The 23,025-nt window shown below is 39.2% G+C and overlaps 1 protein-coding gene across 4 annotated transcripts in view; it reads right to left on the reverse strand.

Moving 5' to 3' along the window:
- si:ch73-181d5.4 (death-inducer obliterator 1) overlaps positions 1 to 20,782 on the reverse strand; it is a 36,237-nt gene extending 15,455 nt beyond the window's left edge. The window contains exons 1-6 of one of the 4 annotated variants that reach the window (XM_037541028.1): positions 20,699 to 20,782; positions 17,933 to 18,010; positions 15,735 to 16,574; positions 14,247 to 14,556; positions 12,293 to 12,547; positions 10,598 to 10,805 (exon numbers count right to left, since the gene is read on the reverse strand). In XM_037541028.1, coding sequence (XP_037396925.1) covers positions 10,598 to 10,805; positions 12,293 to 12,547; positions 14,247 to 14,556; positions 15,735 to 16,558 — 1,597 coding nt within the window. In that variant the 5' untranslated portion in view covers positions 16,559 to 16,574; positions 17,933 to 18,010; positions 20,699 to 20,782. Of the gene's footprint in view, positions 1 to 10,597; positions 10,806 to 12,292; positions 12,548 to 14,246; positions 14,557 to 15,734; positions 16,578 to 17,932; positions 18,011 to 20,698 lie in introns of all 4 variants that reach the window. The other 3 variants (XM_037541027.1, XM_017698197.1, XM_037541029.1) reach the window with 3 other exon arrangements.
- Between the last annotated feature and the right edge of the window lie 2,243 nt (positions 20,783 to 23,025).

Genomic DNA, 23,025 nt, shown 5'->3' on the forward strand with positions numbered 1-23,025 from the left:
GGATGTAAATATACAGACAATGAACTGAAGTTCACAAGCTGAAAATGGTCTAGCCAGTTGGTCTGACATTTTGTTTCCTAACACAATTAACTTTTTTTTTTATATTTGATAAAAATGGCCAGTGCACGTAGGTAGGAACACCATAAGGTAGGGGTACCTTTAAATTGTCAACACATTTTATACAGACAGCTTTTCATAATACCATAGACGGTTAATGTAAAACTATTATTGATCAGCCCTGCGATGGACTGGCAATCTGTCCAGGGTGTATCCTGCCCTCCGCCCAATGACTGGTGGGATAGGCTCCAGCACCCCCTCACGACCCTGAGGGAGAAGCGGCTTAGAAAATGTGTGTGTGTACTTATGATCAATTCCAAAACTTTGACACTACTGGATATTAAATAATACGTAGAACGTTGTAGGTGTCACTGTGACAAAGAGCAAACATTAAAAAACAGACAAACACAGATCCATAGAGACACATTCCAGATGGTACAAAACCTGCATTGTTTTGAACCTTACTATACGTGAATGAAATTATATTAATCAGCTTTCACTACACCTCAGAGCAGTGGTGAACAACGAGGAGCCATCTGTCCCATTTCAACAAAAATCCAGCCACCTTGGGAGCCACATTTCCATTTTATTGGAGCAAAATTTGACTGTCTTGACTGTAAATATGTCTCAGTATGTACGAACGTGCTAATCTTGGCAAAAAAATATAATTTAAATAAAAACACAGACTTACTTTGCTCCGCTTTAAGCTTTAGATTAGCTATATCCACTTTTCTTGCATCTGTGGCAGGAAAATTTTCCGCAAAACTAAAACAGCTTCCTGTAAAATGTCTCTCAATGTACAATTTTTTTACTAGGCTGAAGTCACTTCTTCTTCGTCAGCTTCTTGTTTGAATTCTCCCATTCCACCTTAAAAGGTGAAGTTACATTTTGGCAGCTCAGGCACCATTTAAGGTGGAATGACAAGAAGCTGGCGAATGAGAACTTGACTTCAGTTTTGTGAGTTTTTAGTGTTTCACAGGTTCTCGCTGTGGTTTAAACGCACCAGGAAAACAGCTGAGTGCTTATAAATGCAAACATGTCCATTCCTCTCTAAATTATTGATGTTCATCTTAAATCTTTCTTTTCCTTGCCATTTCGTTAGTTACTGGGTAGGTGAGATGGTAAACTAGAAATTATACATTTAACTCCAGAGTTTAACAGCATTTAGTGTTGAAACTGTGTTAGAATGATCAGCAGTTTTTTCCTGCAAAAGAGGATTATTGCATTTTCACTAGATTTTTTAATTCGATTTCTACAAATCTAATACTGCTATAGAGCCACAACGAGCAGTAAAAGAGCCACACGTAGCTTCGGAGCTGCATGTTGCTGACCCGTCCTAGAGCAATGCTACAGCGGGTAAATGGGAGAGTCGGGAGAACATCAGGTGGGCGGCAAGTGTTTTGGGCCAGTTAATGTGAGCTAATGTATAAACTCACACATATATTGACAGTAACACTCAGACTTGCTACAAAAGTTATACCAGCAGCCCCCCCACCTCAAGTAGTCCACACCCAGTTTACTGATTGTAACTGAGTCTTGTAACGCAGACAGAGATTAGATGAAGCTGAAGTTAACTTCTTATTCTTATTTCCACCTTAAATGATGCAGTGTTCACATTCAGATGCCAGCATATAAGAAGCAGCAGCCTCAAGGAGATAAGCGTATAACAGCGTAATGGTACGATGGACTTCATTATGTTTTTATACATTGATGTAGCCATTTTCATATGTAAATGGTGTGAAGATATATCAGCAGTGGCTGGAAAAATTAAGGTGACAGGAGAAGACAGAAAAGAAGTCAATTTAAGAAGGATGAAGACACGGTCTAAGCGTTGGCCCTATGATCAGGAGATCGCGAGTTCGATCCCTGGTGATGCTACAGCCATCCGTAGCCGGGAGTCCAAGAGAGCACAAATGGCTTCGCTCTCTCTGGGTGGGTAGGATGGCGCCCCTTCTCCTCCCATCACTCAGCACGATGCTAGTCAGCACAGGCGTCTGTTAGGTGGCGTAACAGATCTGGCAGTTGGCGCTTTGCTCCGAGCGCATTCGGTTGTCCCATGACGTTGTGTGAGCGGCAGTTCGAAAAGAATCGGTGGCTGGTCTCGCAGGTCTCGGAGGAAGCCTGTGTTAGCCTCACCCTTCTAACATTGATAGCATTGTGTGATTGGGGGAGTCCTAACTAACAGGTGGAATTGGAAATGACTAAATTTGGGAGAAAATCGGGTAAAAAAAAAAAAAAAGTAGAAGGATGAAGACATATCCGAGCAGGTGGTCAGTGAGAAATCCTGATATTAATGTGCTCAGCTAGCAGTTTGTAGCACACTGTCAGAATTGTGTCACGTTTAAAAAAATAAATAAATTTTGCCACTATTGCCACTTGCTTATCTCAGCATGACATGTAATAATATTAATTAATAAATAAATAAAATAAGATGATATGAAGAAGATTAAAATATGCTTTATATTTTAGAAAAAGTTTTTCGCACAAAGGCAATGCTGTGTATGAGTGTGTGTATGAGTGTGAGAATTTAAGGTGGGCTGGTCTGCAACACCTGGTTGGCCCCACTCCAGTCCTGTCCTAGAGTTTTAACCTTAAACTCAAGAACAGTGCAAATTCTACTGTGACATTTGGGGGGCACCACCCTCCTGTGGTGAAAATACAGAGTTGAGTTTCAGTGACTTTAGTTTGAGTTTGATATGCATTATTTTTTGCAGTATCGCCAACTCACCACCCTGAGCTTCTCGCTTTAAATTGTTTAGGCTCTTTACAAACACAATTTTAACTTTTTTTTCTAACCATTACTTTTATTGTTTAAAATGGCAGCATTTTATTTATTTACTTGCTCCGTCAGCTATCATTGATATTGATCATCGACAACAATAATACTCTCAAACTAAAAGAAATGTATGCATGAATGTGAATTTGTCTCAATTTCTGCACTATGTCATATATAAGCATGCAAGCCAGTGCTTACAAAATGCACACTGTCTGCATGTTGGTTGGCTTTTCAAACATTATGAAATCAGCATTCTAGTGTTTAATGTGAGGTGGCTGTATTGGACAGTGAAGCTGGGCAGTGTAATCCAAATGCATGGATGAGTCCAGTTTGGGCTGATACTGTCATGACCCTGCATAGCGTACAAGAACTTTTTAAAAAAACAAACTTTATTTTGAGAAAGTGACAATTTTAAGATGGTTGGGAACCAACATGCCAGACCATAGTAGAGGAATATAACATCTAGCTAAGCTAACTAGCTAATGGTAGCACCACATCTTCAAGCAAGACGTCACATAGACAAGCGAGCAGGTAGTCTAAAGATAATTCCATTAAAGTCACAAGAGCTTGTCTAAGAGCTTATTTCTTTTCTTCCTCTAATGAATGGCTTTAGGACAGTCTTTAAATGTGGCCTACATTTTCCAAACACCTGTGCAAGAAAACTTTCCACAAAACCAGAGAAGCATTTGCATTAGCTTGAGCAACAAAACTGATGTCAAGTCACTCCAGTAAACACAGCTAACCAAAATCCACCACACATTCCAAAACTAAAACAGCATTTTTTGAGAATTTCCACAAACCAAACTATAAAGACCAGCATTAGCCTCGCAGTTGCAGTGCTAAAACTAAAGCAAACTTCAGACACCAAGCATATCTTTGCTGACTGACTACAATTGGGGCAAGTTGAAAAACTGTGAGTCTGATTTTCCCCAAACCCAGCCTGTACATAATTACAGAATAGAACTGATTTTTTTTTTACTTCAAAGACAGCAATTATACAGCCTCGGTGTGGCATAAAGTGTACAAATCATCACTGTATATCTAATACATTCTAATGCTGTGGACGAGCTAGCTATGCAAAATGGTGATTCTGAACCATCAACCTCTGTAAATCTTTTCTCTAAAACAATCAGGCTGCAATAAATTCTCTCTCCTACTGAAATTGGGTGAAATGCATATGAATGCCACTAGAGGGTGGCAGCGCTCCATCCTAAAAAAATCTAATTATAAAAATAAATCTAACACTGTCTAAACTCTGTGCACAGGGTGACCAAACACACACCAGTAGAAGATAATTATTAAATATTTCTGAAAGGTTTCAAATTCTGAACTCAACTACAAGAAAATAATTCAATCCCACACTTCACAGTTCATATCTAAAGAATACCTAAAGCATGCAATTTATTTTTTATTTGTGTATAACTGTAGCCAAACAATGCAACCAGAGTGTCCAGTCTTCTCCGTAAAGGGCCGCTGCGGTTACAGGTTTTCAATCCAAACAAGCCAGAGCTCACCTGGTTCTACTAGTTTTATCAGTTGTCTCAGCCTTCAACAACTGATAAGCTGTGAGCTCCTGCTTTGTTTAAATGTTTGTAGATAAGATTGGCCTAAGCCAACCCAATCAACCAATGGTTTACAATGATCACCCCCACCTTTACTTCAATTGTAGAACTGTAAAACTGTAGATGCAACCTTCAGAGACCATGGGAAACCAAAGGTGAGGGGGAAATTGTAAAAGTTAGATCTTACAGTGAATAGTTTAATATGAGCAACAAAAACTATTTTTTTCTTTTAGTAAAAATGCATTTTCTGTTGAAGCCAGTGTTCCCACACTGTCTAAACTATACCAAAAACATTTGGTCCCCACAAGGATCTAAATACATGTGCACAAGCACGCACCAGACAACACACTTCTGTGTATGACCTCTGTCGCATTGTTAAAGATGCAGGTATAAAGGACTCAGCATGCTTGTGCAGCATGAGCTTTCAGAAAGAAACCTTTTTTTTTAAAACTTAGATTTGCATAGGCTTGCTCTCAGGTTCAGGCTCAAACTTCAATGTCAGTGTTAAACAGGCTTGCCGGTCTTCGAAGATCCCTGATGTTCTTCTCCTCGGTCATAAAACTTCAGGTCAAAGGGGACTCTGCTAAAGGACGATTTTTCTGCTCCACTTTCTTGCAGCGCCATCGAGTAACCCATGCAGCAGGTTTGCGTGCAAGTGCAAGTCATCCAGGTGCCAAAAATACTGGCATGCCAGCATCCGTGAAGCATGCTGCTGCGTGATGTTTTGATTCCCAGGACAAATTCGTTCATAAACATTTTCTGCATGTTTTGCTTCTCATGTCAAGGAGACACAGATCTGCAGTGCAACTGCAATGTTTTTTGTTTTTAGGTACTGCATATGCATACTAAAAACACTACAATAATTTAGAATAAACAAGAATAATTTCCTGAAATAAAATAACTTTCCATTTATGGTGCAAAACAATTTCTACTCTTTTACTTGCAGAGATTTATTTATGCCATGATATTAATTTGAAATGTTACATCTGTTAGAAAAAAATCTGTTAGTTAAAAGTGTTAGAAATCAGTACAATGATCTACTTCTGTATGATGTATAGGTCATCAGTCTAAACCAATGACAATTGCGGCAATAACCACACACTTAAATTGAATGTGGAAGTACAGATCTTGCCTTTAATGTGTGGTTGTAATATGATAAGTGATTGTGAGACTGTAGGGGGAAAATGGGCTAGAGCAACTTCTGCTTTGAACTAAAAGGCCTAACAATACGAAAGATAGAGCAATAAAGGTAAAGGTCAGGAAAGTAAGATAAGGTCAGGAGGTGGCCTGATATGGCATGTTTTTTTTTTGTTTGTTTTTATCCAAAACTCAAGTCGTAACTTAATACAGTACACTCATTTTGCCATTGCTATGTTTCTCTATTCTCACACAGAAGTTTTCTTCACTCTCAGAATATTTCAAGTAACTATAAGTGATCACACAGCCAAATTCAATTTATGCTGTACACAACATATAAAAGATCATCATCCAACCAAAAAGCTCAAGAGACTTCTAAAGCTGCACAAATGCTGGAAGGCAACAGCTTCAAGGGGTTTGTGTGGGATGCACAGCTATGAGGAACCCTTTCAAATGTGTGAGGATAAGATTCAGAAGATTGCACTTCTGAAAATTTTATAACTGCTAATCCAAGAAGGCATGACCAACGCACTGCGAAGAAAGTGATTTATGGTTTTCTGTAAGTCGGAAAATCAGATTTTTCAAAAACTGCCAGGTTAATGGAGTTCTTACTCATGAGTGTGTGTATTTAGCATCAGATTAATTCTCATTCATTGGCTGGATGGATGAAGCACTGCCCAATCCCTGTATATATTTTACAAGGAAACTGGCTAATGCCTTCCATCACTAGTTGTCATTTCACTGAGGTCAATGCTGTGGCAGGTCTTTTAACTTAGAACAATTCATGGTGGTGAAAATACTGGTGTGCATGTCAAAGTCAGCGTTCTCCTACTTCCTCCATCTTTCCGTGCTTTTAATGTTACCCACCGCTGAAGTCAATCACAGTACGGCAGTTACAGCACTGCCCAAGAAACTGTTTTGAATACACTTGCATAGTTTGGGTCATGCAACCAATTTCATACAAGCTTCTTGTGTTAAAAATGAAAAAAAATTACCTGACCAAAGTCACAGTGCACAAAGAGTTTTATAAGAACCTGCAGCTGTACTTTGTATGCTAATGCAAAAGACATGACCTTTAAGTGCTCAAAATGTCAAGGTGCTTCATTAAAATAATGCACAAAAGGTCACAAAGATGTCTTGTAGTAAGGTGTTGGGTAAAGGTTGATAAGAACAGGTGCATGAATTCCCAGAGCTTTTAGTTACACAAGCCCCCAATTTCATTTGTTTGTTGTTAGTTTTGCCTTCACCATCTTTAACTCTGTATCTGTGTCATACATGCAACATGTATGAGTGGCATATATTAGTGCTCACTTGCTAAAGTCAGTCCAGTCCAGATCATACCAACCCAAAGTTCAACAAACAACGAAACTAAAGCAAAGGGGTGTTGGATCATGCCTTAACGCAGTTGTTGGGAGGGTCTAGAATATTCTCACTCATTCACACATCCATCTGGCAAAATTGGAACGTTAATCTTCTTTTTGGGGAAACCATGCCCCACGTGGGGGCAAACGGTCACCATGGCCACGCTGCGTAACTGGTACAGGCTTGTGAAACCGGTCATGGTTTCTTCTTCCATCCAGTTTGCTGCTAAATGAGGACTAAGAATGACTAAAGAAAAACTACAGAAACTACAGTGGGTCAGTGAAGGCACACCATTTATGTAATATAGACGTCATATGTCTAAAGTCATTGGGCTACAGTCGCGGTAGGAGACCTTGCTAGTACAGGTATACGAAGGCTCCTCTTCAGTTCTCACTCAAGCAACAAGATTCATTTAAACCTTACATTTATGAACATTGAATCAAATCTAACATTTCATTTCAAAGTCTGGTAACAGCATCTCACCACTTGAAGTTGTTTATGTTCAAATGGTTTTGAGCTGCACATGAAGGACTGGGTGACTGAAGGTCTTGAAGAACCAGCGCCAGAGTTCTTCGATTCCTCACAAATGAAGGGTGCGTTTCTTGACCGCATTCAAGGATTCTATAAAACAGCTCAGTCTTCAGTGACGAAAAAGGCCTGCGTCCTCAGCTTTGAGACACACCATGAGTGTTGTATGAGTGTTTCTAGTTTGCAAACGATGCCAAATGAGCACCAAACAAGTGATATAGATATAGAGCCGATAAGAAATACCTACACCCTTGCACCATCCCATTGAAACAATTTTGCTGAACAGAGCACAGCTGGCTAATTGTGCTAAGGAGACCACCATGAGAAGTTTATAAGCATTCCAATTGGAAATTCCATTGGAGTGCTTACTCACCGTCCTCAGAATCATTCAGCCCTACAGTGGAAAAGAGGCTGTTTAAGTGTGTTATGGCCTTCAAGATGAAATGGACTAACTCTTTCATACACTTGCAAAAGCTGGATGGGGACCAGATGAGACACAACTTAAAAATGTAAACCGGCATAATGCTCTGCTTACAGACTTTGTACTTGCAGAAACTTCTTCAACCCTTCAGAGAACATGAATACCCTTCAAGATGGAGGCAGGGATTCCCCCAAGGGCTAAGTGTGAAAGTCTGGGAGTACCTTTGTCCTCCAGTAAGGGAACACAAGCTGATGGGTGTTATTTTGTGTCTTGGAGTGACTTGTGTACCATTGCAAATACTGATGCCTTAACCCAGGTGTTGGACAGGGTGTTTACTGAAGAAAATAAAAGTAGAGATAAATGCATAGGAAATGCTCACAAACTGGTGTTCGAGATTAAGTAGTGATGCATGAAAAGCTTAAAAACTGCAGAGGTGATAGGATTCATCTATTACAGTTCAGTACACACTTTAATTGAACTATATATCTGAAAACTGATGCTATGTGGTAAGGTTTTATATTAACATAAGGTTTGCTGACTTGTAGTGACTAAATGTTTTAAATCACTTGCAAAGTGGAAGAGGCCTAATCAAATAGTGTGTAGATATTTCCAGCCATTCAGACCCAACAGGCCAAAGCCTACAACATCCCATAGGCTCTGGAAGATTTTTCCCCTTGAAACATCAAAGCAACAGTGCAAAGATAATCATATCATCTTGAAAATAGTTTATGTTGATGCGCCTTTCGCTAGTTGATAAGTCATAGTCTTGCACTCTGTACAAGTCTCATCAGTCTTCATGGCCTTTTTCAAACAGAAACTGAATCAGGGGTGTTCAATTCCAGAGTCCTGCAGAGTTTGGGGATTGTTCTTCTTCAACTAACTGAATCAGGCATTAAAATCACCAGACATTGCTGGACTAAAGCTATGTGATAATTTGCTGAAATGGCTGCACCTCAAAAGGTATATGGTAGCAACTACATTTTGTTCACTCTGTGTGTCTGCTAACACTGTGAGGTGAAAACCTCTGCATGTCTTGTGTTAATTTATTTGGTCAGTCAAAAGAATAACAGAAGAACAGGTCAGGAAAAAGTCAAAGCTAAAATATGTCAGTATATAGAAGCTTCATTTAATTAGATATGTACATATTATTGGCGCGCTATGAAAGTGTTTGCTTTTGCACCTTTTCAGGTGAGATGATGTTAACTTTTGCCCAAGGCCAGCTTGGCCCTGTATCAGGATAGGACCAGCACAATCTTTTAGTGTTTTATCCCAGAAATTTGTCAAAACTGCCAAAAAAGAAAGTCCAAGTCTGAACAAAGGCCAGAGATGGTAACTCAGGCAAGACAGAATCTTTGCCAACAAAATCTAGTTGGCACAATGCATGCACTCGCTCTTGCATGCTTTTGTAGTTTTTCACAGGATCTATATGGATGAAGTAAGTGCAGGAACATAGCCAAAATCTCCCAGTTCTATCAAAACAGTAGACACTGAAGTTATTAAATACTGGTCATACGATGTTTTGGTTTGCATAACTGATGCAGCCCAGTGCTTCACCAAACACATGTAAATAGCTGAAGCACAGCCAAGGCTAAAAATTTATATCAATTCAGAGGCCTGTAATGCAAACCGTTGAAGTGAACCTAGCTGAGGAAGTGAGAGTGTATTCATCTGTGAAAGAACGAGCATCTGTGTGTGGGGACAGAGGTGGTTATTTTGTTGTTTGTACACATGGAAACACTGGGTGCCCAGTCCTCTTTCCTGCTTTTAAATTTGATTTTTGACAGGAAAAAAATGATAATGTAATGGAAAGGCATTGCTGTTTTGCAGTCAGAAATGTGTTCCTTTATGCTAATGGTTTCCTTGTGTGTTTGTCTCAATCTAATGCACCGGACTCATCAAACTTTCATTAAATAAAAAAATAAAACATATAACTGCCATCCAAAGAAACACAAGCATCTCTCCAAAATAGTAACTTTACAGAGAAGGGCAAAATGTTCTTAGCTGTTAATGTAAGTTAAACAGATTGCATTCCAAGTCATTTTCGAGCATGTCTACTGATCTATGAAAATTTCACACAATGTAAAATGTAGCTGTTGTGTCCAAATGATGAATAAAAATACAAACTGGAAAATAAAGGGGAGAGTTTTTGGACAGTGACAATATGAAGCATACTGGGTTGCCAAAAGTAGCAACCAAGGACCTATGTAATTGTGAAAAATACACAACTGCATACTTGCTATTCCGTTATTAATATCAAGAACTATTTGTATTGTTATTCAGTAAGCGCTATTAATGATTTGGAAACGTCTACGAAATTAACATGCAAGTTATGCAGCTACGAGAGTGAGTGTGTGCCCACAAAGGAACTTTATGACCTTAAAGAATTAAACCAGTGATCAACTATCTGAGGATTTCAAGTTGTTCAGAACACGTATTCTTGTCCATGTGGTGCCACTGCTCTTTATTTTGACAGTTGTATACAAGTATATGACTTCCATACTTACCTGAGAATTGATATTCATGTACTTACCTGTTAAGAGTGCAGATAAAGTTTGGCTATTTTTGTTGGCATTGTTTTTTGTGTTTTTTTTTTTTTTGGAAGTGACTAGGCTATTGCCCAAGTGTTGGGCAACCCACCTCAGACAAATTCTGAGCAACTGTGGTTGTTGGATATAGGCATCAGTTTGAAGTATAAAACAGTGTGGAAACAGTGTGGTGAACCTGTGTATACTACGAACCCTGAGTGATACATACTGGATTTGTAAAACACTGATGGAGCGATTGCCGAAGACTCCTGTACCCCCGCTGCTTTGGGCTCGGGGTCGCTGGACAAGGGAGCTGAGACAGGCTCTTCCGTCTCCAAGCTCACTGCAGGCTTCTTACTGCTACCATCCTCTTCTTTAACTGGCTTCTCCACCAATTTTCTCTTGAAAAGCTTTTCGAGAAATGTCTTCTTCTGAATCTGAAATCAACACATGCCATAGTGAGCAGCCAATCATTTGCAATTTCCAATGTCAGGTGGTAACATGAATAGTTTTACTTCTAAATTTTCATTAGTTGAACCATGTTTGGCCCGAACATGCATAAACATGCATGCTAGGTGACTCAACCATAAAAGGACAACGTTAAATACATGTGTGAATGTGGTACAAGGCTCAGAATGATGCAAAAGACCAAATAACATTGCGACAGTTTAGTTCAGGATCAGCAACTTGCAACTCTTTGACCTCACAGGACAATTAGATTTTAGGTAAAAATAAAATAATACTTCTTTGCAGTAAAATAAAGCTCTGCTGATGATTTAACACAGTAATAAGTGGTCTGAAACACTGGAGTTAATCTATAACTGCTAATTCACCCTTTAAACATTGCAATGCAGACAAAAATCTTACCTAGCTAGGCAAAGAGAAAGATTTAAGACAAACATAATTTGGAGACAAATGGACTCATTTGAATTTATAATCACTCCAGCTGGTTTCCTCCTACATTTAGTCTGCATTGAAAAACTGTCAAACACTAAAAAGACACAAAGATGAATCATTTGAATTGTCCCGTTACACCTCAAACGGTGCAGCGTTACACTTTGGTTCATTAGGTGCACTTTAAGGTGGATGGGAAAATTCACACAAGAAGTTGGCAAATGAGAAGCTGACATCAGCCTCGTAGAAAGTCTAATGTTGAAAGATATTTTACAGGACACCACTTTTGCAGAAAAAACAGTGGCTATAGATGAGCTAAAGCTTAAACCAGAGCAAAATACGTCTGTGTTTTCATTTATATTTTTTTAGCCTATACTAGTACATTAGCACACACAGACATATTTGCATCCAAGATGGCAAACATTATATCAATAAAACGGAAATAAAATGTGAGGACAGGTGAGGACAAAATGTCTCTTCTTAACATTTGCGTTGCCAATCCCTCATTTAGTTAGAACTGCAATTATTTTGGAGTCTCGCGTTTTTTGCCTTTGCTGGGGTCCCAAAACAGCAAATGTAATTCTCATGCACAACATCATCACAATTAAAGAAATCGAGCTCAACTGCATGTTTGCAGTGCATCGTCCAGCATTATCAGCCAATATTGGACCATTAAAGCTAAATTAGTTGTTTTTTGCACAATATGTTTAAATTGGCTACCAAAATGGTTATTAAACCATTTCTTTTGTAATAAAACCGTATCGTTTTTGGCATCTCTTACTTTCAAATGTTACTCTATAATCCTGGATATCTAACCATTACAATCTCAGGCTATATAATTCAGATGCCATCTGAACTGAATAAAACCTGAGCTAAAGACTGAGTGAAAATGATGTACACCTCTACTACTCACACTGTTTAAATAACAGCGGAAGGTAAAAGTAATAAATAAATAAAAAGCAATAAAAAATAAAAGTAAAATACATTAAAAAATGAATTAAAATAAAGCTTGAATTTTGTGTTGCTTTACCTTAGGAATAGGTTTAGGTGCAGGTTTGGTCTGTATTGTCTGTATCTGTGGCTCTGTTTTGGGCTCAGAGATGGACTGCATTGCTACAGCAGCGTGCCGTATGATGCACTGGTGGCCACAGTAGACAGACTCTGGCAAGGCACTGTTATCGCAGCCTGGCCCGATACACTTAGGAACAGCTGCTTTTTCCTCAGCCACTTCCTGTTCCACCTTCTCCTCCTTCTCATGCTCCAACACAGCTGCTACAACTTCCACCTGAGACAGAACTCAAAGCTCAGCTCTCAGCAACACAACATGTTAAACAAAGAGAAAAGTTTAGAGAAAACCTTTCAAAAGGAAACACAACATAGTTTAGGTCCATATAAATGACTTGGACTATGAGCTACTGCTCTGGAACCAAACAAAGATTACATTTAGTCTATAAGTCCTACAAATCCCTTAACTTCACACTACATTACAGTGGTGTATATAACCTCAACACACCATTTTTTCTTTTTTTTTTTTATAGGTCTACCTCAGAGCTGCTGATGGGGAACTACATGATTTAATCAACAAAACCTGAACAAGGTCATTCAGAGTGGTTTGATGTGAAATGCTTCGTTCTCTACAAATCATACAATAATAATAATACAAATTTTACACAAAACCACTTTGAGTGATATTTCATTTATATCTTAACCAATGACTTATATTACACACACCTTTTTTTAAAGTAATTTTGTAAATGCTTGAAAATAAAGTAAAAATGTCACCTGAGACCAGCCTACCTTTTCACTAGTATATTGTTGTGTCTTTCTGGCTCACTACAAACACTGTACTTTGTCCCCCAAACACAAATAAGTTTGAGCACCCCTGGTTTAGATATTGCGTCCTGATTGTAAAAACAAACAAATTTCAATCTTAATAAACTGCTGTCAATAATACAGCAGCAGGAGGTTAGGGATCTGGCCCTGTGACCGGAAGGTTGCCGGTTCGATCCCCAGGGCCGACAGTCCATGACTGAGGTGTCCTTGAGCAAAACACCTAACCGCCAACTGCTCCCTGGGCGTGTGGATAGGGCTGCCCATCGCTCCGGGCAAGTGTGCTCACTGCCCCCTAGTGTGTGTGTTCACTGGTGTGTATGTGTTGTTTCACTTCACAGATGGGTTAAATGCGGAGGTGGAATTTCCCCAGGATCAAAAAAGTAAAAAAAAAAAAGTATCACTTAAACCATATTCAGTGAACCATTTATGTTTTTCTGACTCTGAGAAACATCACAAACATCTGAGATAGTACTGGCTTTTGCCTATTAAGAATATAGCAATATGTTTTAACTGCAAACAGGCTACTGGACATGATTTTGTTCTGCTGTCTTATTCAAATATTGTGTAGTTGTGAAGCCGTTTTAATTTTTAGCAGATTTCTGCTCTAAACAGGCAATCAGCAATTTATTATTTTGATTCGGGCAGATCAGTGTTGCAGTTTTATGAAGCACATAAAGTGAGGCAGGTTAGTGCGCTCACACTGTATTTGAACATAACAGCTAGATCGATACCAAAATGTTGTTGCTTCTTGTTTTCTCATTTGATTTAATACTATTTAAATAGACAACTGAGTTTTCATTTACAAATTTAAAACAAAGTTATGGCCCATTAAAAAGCGAATTGTGTTATACTGTGACTTTGGATAAGAGATGGTGCTAGAAATATGATCATGTTCATTTAGGCCACAGAGCTTGAGTTAATTAATGAAAAATGTAAAAATTAATTATCGGTGCATCCAGAATTTTAATCTGTCTGGCAAATTATAAATCTTTTAATAATCAATAAAATGTTTTCAATGTAATTTTGACACCAGATTAATTTGAACTTATTTTGTGAAACACTCCCAAACACTCCGCGAATTGTCAGCAAATTCAAATAAAAAAATATAAAAACAGGTGGCAGCCAAATAAATCCAGACAAAGTGACTTTACCGGCTGGAAAATCTTGAATTTTCTCTTTGTGCTGCGAGTGGCAGCCTTCCGGATTTTTCCTCTGATGCCCTCGTCCTCGCTGGGTCTGTCTTCTCCAGCTGAGGCCGAAAAAATGCTTTCAGAAGAGGAACTCAGTGCTGCTGTGGAGAGCGCAGGCTGCTTCATGAAATCCACAGGACTCTGACAGGGAGAGCAGGTAGGGCAGATGTAGTCTTCGCCATTCTCCTCCAGAAGACGACCGCGAACCTCAGAGATACCGACACAGTCGCCATGGAACCATTCCTGACAACGGTCACAACAGATCATGAACCTGGAGAGGAAAAAAACAACATATATAATAATCTATAAGTCATCATCACAATATAACTCTGAAATCACAAAAGGCAAATGAGTTCTCTAACCAATCAGAAAACATTGACCAGTCATACACACATTATATATATATATATATATATATATATATATATATATATATATATATATATATATATATATATAAATAATCAGTCGACCTGCTGAATAGTAAGCTCATTAAATAATCAAAATATGAAAACTGCTATATGCTAGTTAATACTGTTGCACACTAATTTCAGAATGAGCATAGGCAAACTGCACCAACAGCTTCATTATTCATCATTTTTGTTTGGTAGGAGAGCGTAAATTTGAGCATAGCTCAACAATTCCCAAAAGACTGATTTGCGCTAAACTAAAACTATTATCGATATGATCCATAATACCAAAAATAAGAATATATCTATAATACCAATATTACAATGTGCTTATTTCACATGCACATTGACAAACAAATGCTGCAAATATTTTATGTTCTATTTAAAGACATAGTGCACTGTGCTTGTTTTGTACTCTGCCCACAAAAAAAACACAATGTAAAACTTAGCTTGTGTAGAATATGCAGTGTATAAATATTCATTTACACTAAATCACACCATCATGGCATCTTTAAAAAAAACTGTTTATTTCACATTTTATGCTTTCCAGCCAACATAAACTTAACACTATAAAGCTTTATCAGTTGGGCTGCATTTACTGCTTGACCTCAAAGTCCAAATACACGCACGGTCACTGAGTCCCAAATGAAACACCTGCATGAATTATGGCATGTTTCATATAAGTGATGAAAGTGAGGTGCTGGTAGGCTGGCACTTGATTTCATGCACCATGGCTGATTCATCACTTGCACTCAAATGACCACTCATTTCCAACGAGTAGAAAACTTTTATGAATATCAGTACATCATTAAAGGCTTTTAAATCTACACTCTTTCTTCACACTACTTTGATGACGTCACTATCTTTTGAGATGCCACTTGCAGAAATTTTGCATGATTAAAGAAACATGTTAACTGCAAAACACTGCATGTGACCTAAGACACCCATACCTGGAACAGAGACAGAGAGAGGAACTACTTGGTTCTCGCCAATAAGACTAAACTTATCAGCATCAATATTATTGTTATATTTCACTTACCTATTATTGTGCTTCTGCCGACAAATACAGTAAAGTGCATTGGGGTCATTTTCCTCACTGTCATGTGAAGACTTATGAGTATCTTCATTCTGCTCTTCCTCCTCATCCTTTCTGACACCTCTCTTTTGGTCTTTCTTTGAGGTTCTACTGGCCTTTTGAGGAGTTGTATCTTCTTGGACAGCATTCTTTTCCATTTGTAAACATGTTTTCTGTACATCTACCTCCTCTACATCCTTATTTACAGACTTAGTGTTCAAGTTTAGATCAGGTACAGATAAAGTACTGGCCTCCTCAAGCTTTTGCCGGTTCCTCGCCCGTTCCTGAAGCTCTCGGAGGGTGAGGTCATCACTATCCTCAGCTTGGTCAGATGCAGCCGCCTCACTGACAGCTTCTACATCTGATACAGCCTCCAATGCCAGAGAAGACTGAGCTTTAGCAGCTGAATTGTTTAATGTTTGGTGTGTGGTATTTAAATCAGCACAATCACCACCACCAAGCTCCAGGATGGTATTTCCATCTGTTGGTGAAGATACTGGAGCGAGGTCTGCTGGGGCACTTCTCCTGCCTCCTCTTCCTCTTTTTGGGGCTGGAGAAGTTGAGGGCATCTCCCCGGCGTCCTTACCTCTACCTCGGCCTCTCCCTCTCCCTCTAGCCTGCCGTGCTCCTCGACGAGGAGCTGAGACAGAGCTGATGTCCAAGTTTCCAATTTCTTCCATAAACTCCCGCTTGGCTATTGTGCTTCTCCGGAAGCCCCATCTTTTAGTTACCTCTTTAGGGGAGGAATCCTCCACCAGCATTCGCTGACTCTCTCCATTTTCCTCCATACTGCTATCAAGGTCACTGCTTAAAAAAAAAACCAAAGTAGAAAAAGTTAAGTGGAACATTTCCTTTCAGTTTCTCAACTAGTGTGTTTATTTAGGGCTGCATTCTTAATGCTTAGATTGTTTGAATACCAATATACTTGATAGTGGCAGCGTTAACCTTTATCCTTTGTCTAAAAAGTCGTGAGCAAGCAAAAAGTGAAATGCCATTTTAAGGAATTAAAACAGCCATTTAATTTATGCCATTTAAACAATACTGTACTATTGCAAGCACAATTTTTTTCACAAAAAATCTACAGTATAAACTGCCTGTAAAATGAGTACGTGATCTTTGAACTTTCTTCTTCAAAAGCACCACTAGTAGCCTGTTATTGAAATAATGCTCTTTTTATTTGAGGATTTCAAGGGTGAAGGTGACGCTCAAAAACAGGGATGGGGTAAAAATAAATAGGATTGGGCCTAAATGTGCCTCCATTCTTAAAAAGAAACTCCCTAGACCTGGCAACCCTTCATTAATCATGCAAAGGCTAGGCAACAAATATCCTCTTAATTCTTAGCAACTAAAACTGGGCAGTACCTAATGACATCAATGACCACCACCTGAAGCAAATTTGGACCTTGATTGATATTTGTACTGTATACTGTGTTTGTACTGTACATGTTTTATCGTTGTTACATCTGTCTGAGTGCCAATTTGCATGAGGTTAATATAATTTGGGTTAGGGTTATTTCTATGGTTAGTTTTATAGTAGGTTAAAAAGTTTATAGAAAAAAATAAATATATAAAAATGAATCACAGAGATGCAAACAAAGTCATTCAGAGGTATGAAAGTCACAAACTGTATAGAAACTTGCCAAATTAGAATTGTTCACAGTGGTGGTGATAGGAAACAGACATCTGAAAAGTTTAATGCCTCTAAAATCTCCCTCACAGAAAATTATTACATGAAATGATTACAAATATATCTTAATGTCTGAGAAACTGTTGTTCCCAATAGTTTTGAAATGTGTTTTATAAAATCCATTCATGGCAGAGAGGTACACACAGTGTACTGAAAGGCAGAATAGTTTCTGAAGTTCAGTTATTTTCCCCATTAACAATATTACATTTACAGATACATAGTAAATAAAAATGTTTGTATTGTAGACATTCAAACCCCTGGTCTCTACCACCACCACTGTAAAGAAACTCAAGCCCATAAGTTTCTCTACAATGAACTATTTCATATCAAAGCAGTCTGATGAATTTGTTTACAGCTCTGCAACTGAATTATACTGAAAATTCAAAAAGCTCAGACTTGATGGAGCATTAAAAAGCAGTGACAGTGTAGTTGAGGCACAGGTACGACAGAGCTTTAAACGGCTTTAAAAATGTACCTCAGAGTTGGCTATGTAGCCAAGTCTTTATAGCGTCTCCTTGAACATTTACCATTCAATGCTTCTCCATTTAGAGATCTAGAATAAAAACAAGAATGTAGCCAAGACATAAATCAGACTGAAGGTTTGTAGCGCAATATAGTTAAATATAACCTTCCAGGAAAGGAAAGCATGTCACTTAAACCTAAACCTAATTAAAAGCAAGACTAAACATATACCACACTTAATAAGATGCATGTTTAGTACATGTAAGGTACAAGCGACCACAACAGTGGGTGGATTATAATGCTTATAACGCATATCGCTGTTGTCTGAAGAAATGCTTGTATCTCCAAAATGGTAACTTTACAGGAAAAGGGAAAAAAACTACTTTACTTTTAATGTAAGTCAATGAAACCAGACTTTTTAACAAGTCATTCTGGGCCGTTTCTTTTAGTCCAATCATCATGAAAATTATACACAATATAAAAGGACAACAGGTATTTTCAAATTATGTCAAAACTGAAAAATGACAAAAATGGAGATATAAGCTTTTCTTCCGACAACAGCAAAATGCTGAGAAATTACCCAGGAGTTTGAAGAGACTTTTAAATACTGATAAGGAAGGAGGGAACATTTATGCATATATATATAAACATAAACTTATTAGTGACATGGATATGACCCTTTTTAAGAGTACATTAAGACAAATGTCTTTTTGTGGGCAAAATTTGGCCTGCTTCAACTAACTTAACGAACAGGTGGAGAACATAACATAACCACAATCATCTGTGGAAGAAAAAAAAAAAAAAAGAAAATTCACTCAGGTATCAGAGTTGCATACATCACAAATGTCATGAGTTGTGGTTTGTATACAAATTTTAACTGGATAGTATGAAGATATTTATTGCTGCCAACTGTCATCATTCCTCATTGAGCAAATCCAAAATGTAGATTCCAAAGAGTCCAGGCTGGACACCACAACTGTTTCCGTACAAAAAAAAAATCTGTATATTTAAAGACCCAAACTGTGTTTGAGCAAAACATAGGAAATCAAACCTATTATAGAGAATTATATTTAACAATCCAACATAACTTTTCATGATGTTACACAATGTATGCATTTTTAAACACTGACAATATTACAGTAACTTCAGCATGTCTTTTACATAAAATCTGCTATAGCTTGATACTCGGCCTAAATAATTCATGAAACTAGGTCATGGGTATAATGCCACTGATTTTTTTAAATTTCTGCATAATTGAGACACTGCCATGTAAACAATGTCATTCACAGTGGTTGATTTAGAACGTCATTCAGAGGGGCTCATTCATAAACAATGTCTTAGCTATAAAGCAGCATACTAATAACCATTTTCCTGTAATAATTTTCTTTGAAGGAGCTTTTAGAGGTGGATGCCTGGTTTCTACCACCATCACTGTGAACAAGCTTCTCTAGAGCACTGCACATCAAACAACTCTGTATGACTTTGTTTAGATCTGAACCGTTTTATGATGCAGCAAGTTTGAAAAACTGGTGGACTTCCTCTTTAACCCTGAATTACAACAGTGACTCCAACAACTCCAACAAAGGTGATGGTACTAGATATCTCAGGTTACAGGATCGAAAACACCATCAGGAGATGGGAGTTGTCCGCTACAGCTGCAAAAACAAGACAATTAAAAAAGACCGGTCCTCAAGGGTTCTTTAATAAAAGGAATGGTTCTCCATGAGTTCTATATGTTAGGTTATATGCTTAAATGGTAAAACGGTTCTTCAGATTGACTGAGAATGTACTGTATACGGTTCTCTACAGCACTAAAAAGGCATCTTCTACTGTTACAACCTTGATATCGTCACAATAGACGACGAACCCTTTTGGTGCTATATAGAATCATATAAAAAGCTTCCATTTAGAACCATTTCACCATACAAAGAGCCATTTAAGCATGAAATGGTTCTTTACGGAACTCATGGTTCTAAACAGAACCATTACTTTTACTAAAGAATCATCTTGTAAAAGAGTGTAGCTAACGTCAGTAAATCTAGTTAGCTAGATTAGCTAACCTACTCCTAATACATGTAAACATGCCTCACTGGAGGGAGCGGGTTACGGGAGAGCTAACGCTAGCTAACGGCTAACTAGCTAGCTAACCTAACGTTACATTTATTCAAACCGTAGCTACCTAAAGTTAATAATTCATGAAACCTATCCACAAATAGTGGTTTAAAAAGAAGAAACTATATCTATTTCGGTATTAGACACCGTTTCTAGCAGCTAACGTTGAGTTAGTTACAGAATCTTTAGCTAACTAGCAAAACAAAACGATGTCGTCCTGTTCACCGGGTTCTTCTTCAGATTATCCCGTTCCACCTTAACTGACACAGCAAGTACTTTCCGCCGCCTGAGGCGTTACATAGTAACTGTAGCACCATTTAAGGTGGAACGGGGAAATTCTAACAAGAAGCTGGCGAATACCTAAACATCTATTTCTGCATGTTACGCCTGAAAACACGAAACAGGCGAGTTTTAACAGAACGCAGAGCACATTTAATGTAAATAAGAAACCGAATTAGACCTGTGGTGCTGTCGCGCTCTAGTTTATGTGTCTTTTTAAGAGTAACGCTGGTCCGTCTGTGTTGTAGCAAGCCGCAGCGAGCTTTACCACCCCGCAGCTACTGCGGGATTCACGCTACTGTTCGATTTCTGAATGTTATCTCGTTAAATAAGGTCCGCACTGTAAATGAGTAGGTTAAATAAGTGGGGTTGCTATGGAAGCACTTACACGCGCCGCCGACCTAAAACACGCAACGACGATTCGAAACCTCGTGAGCTTCCATTTTGTCCCTCACGAGAGGCGAGTGGGCGTGACGTACGGCCGCGCGGTGACGCCGAGCTCGGTGGGAGGAGGTTAAAATGGAGCCAAACAGCAGCGCTGCTGGACCGGAGGGGAATGAGGCTGCGTTCACACAGCAGGTGAAAGTGGTCCGAATCCGATTTCTTTGATGGCTGTTCACATTTTCTTTTGAATCTGATCTGTATGCGACACCAGTCTGAACAGATCAGCTCCTACACTGAGCCGCAGGAGGAAAAGAACAGAGCTTCACGCGGCTCGTCCAGAGGTGAACTAGTGAGCACCAGTCTCTCCAGCTGGACTCATCACCCGCAGTGTGTTCGAGTTCGCCGAGTTCGGTATTCGGCCACTCCTTTGGTTCTCGGATTCTTTAAGCTGCTCTGTGACGCTCCGACCGCGCTCGGCCGTTTCGTTCGAAACCTGTTCAAACTCGGACTCGGAGTCTCTTCTGGTTTTGTACAGAATCATCAGTCTAAGTGTTTCTGAGTCTCAGCAGCGGGAAATTATGACGAGTGTCGAGTTGGATTGACGTAAAAGTCGCATGAATTCCGCTCTGGCTGTTCAGACTCGCATCGAGTCGCATTGCCGCAGATCGGATATGGATCGGATTTCAGTACCTCGTATGAAAGCGGCTCAAATCGGAACCGAAAATGTCCGATTCAGCGCGGTTTTTGCTGTTCACACTGGCACACAGACACATCTGTGTCACATATGAGGGAAAAAATCAGATTTGGGCCACTTCTACCTGCTGTGTAAACATAGCCTAAGAGGGTGGTTCCACGGTTGGGATTTTGTTTAGGCCCTGTAACTAAAAAAAAAAAAAAAAGAACTCCATTTAAAATATAATTTGTATTTATATATCTGATCTTGCTGTAACTTCTAGCAAATCTATACCTACACATGTAGATTGATATACACTATATTTGTCTGCCTTCACACGCATATGAACTTGAATGACATCCCAGTCTTAATCCAGGGTGGTTAATATGCTGTTGGCCCACCCTTTGCAGCTACAACAGCTTAAACTCTTCTGGGAAGGCTTTCCACAAGGGTTAGGAGTGTGTTTATGGGAATTTTTGACCATTCTTCCAGAAGTGCGTTTGTGAAGTCAGACACTGATGTTGGATGAGAAGGCCTGGCTCGCAGTCTCTGCTCTAATTCATCCCAAAGGTGTTCTATCAGGTTGAGGTCAGGACTCAAGTCAAGTTCTTCCACACCAAACTTGCTCATCCGTGTCTTTATGGACCTTGCTTTGTGCACTGGTGCGCATTCATGTTGGAACAGGAAGGGACTGTCCCCAAAATGTTACCACAAAGTTGGGAGCCTGAAATTGTCCAAAATCTCTTGATCTACTGAAGCATTAAGAGCTCCTTTCACTGGAGCTAAAGGACTGAGCCCAACTCCTGAAAAACAACCCCACACCATAATTCCCCCTCCACCAAACTTTACACTTGGCACAATGCAGTCAGACAAGTACCGTTCTTGTCCATCGGATTGCCAGATGGAGAAGCGTGATTGGTCACTCCAGAGAACATATCTCCACTGCTCTAGAGTCCAGTGGTGGCGCTTTACACCACAGCATTGGACGCTTTGCATTGCGCTTGGTGATGGATGCAGCTGCTTGGCAATGGAAACTCATTCCATGAAGCTCACTATGCACTTACACACTGTTCTTGAGCTGATCAGAAGGCCACATGAAGTTTGGAGGTCTGTAGCGATCTGTCATTTTACGTGGTCTACCACTTCGTGGCTGAGTTGCTGTCGTTCCCAATCGCTTCCACTTTGTTATAATCCCACTGACAGTTGACTGTGGAATATTTAGCAGTGAGGAAATTTCACGACTGCACAGGTGGCGTCCGATCACGGTGCCACGCTGGAATTCACTGAACTCCCGAGAGCGACCCATTCTTTCACTAATGTGTGTAGAAGTAGTCTGCAGGCCTAGGGGCTTGGTTTTATACCTGTGGCCATGGAAGTGATTGGAACACCTGGATTCAATGATTTGGATGGATGAGTGAATACTTTTGGAAATATAGTGTATATTATATGCTATTTAAGCAATAGAACCGTGTGTTATCGCGAAATAACATCACGGCTGTGATTTGGTCGCAGTTGTAATGTTAGACGCTATAACACACTACCTTGAGTGTTCAGGTGCTGTTATAGAACAGTTAAATAAATAAAGCAAGAAATTACTAAACTGGCCGTGAACGAGGCGTTTAACATGTTTTAGTGGCCGCAGTTCCTTCCGCCAAATT

The sequence above is a fragment of the Pygocentrus nattereri genome, chromosome 9 (assembly GCF_015220715.1).
Source record: "Pygocentrus nattereri isolate fPygNat1 chromosome 9, fPygNat1.pri, whole genome shotgun sequence".
NCBI classification, from domain to species: Eukaryota; Metazoa; Chordata; class Actinopteri; order Characiformes; family Serrasalmidae; genus Pygocentrus; species Pygocentrus nattereri.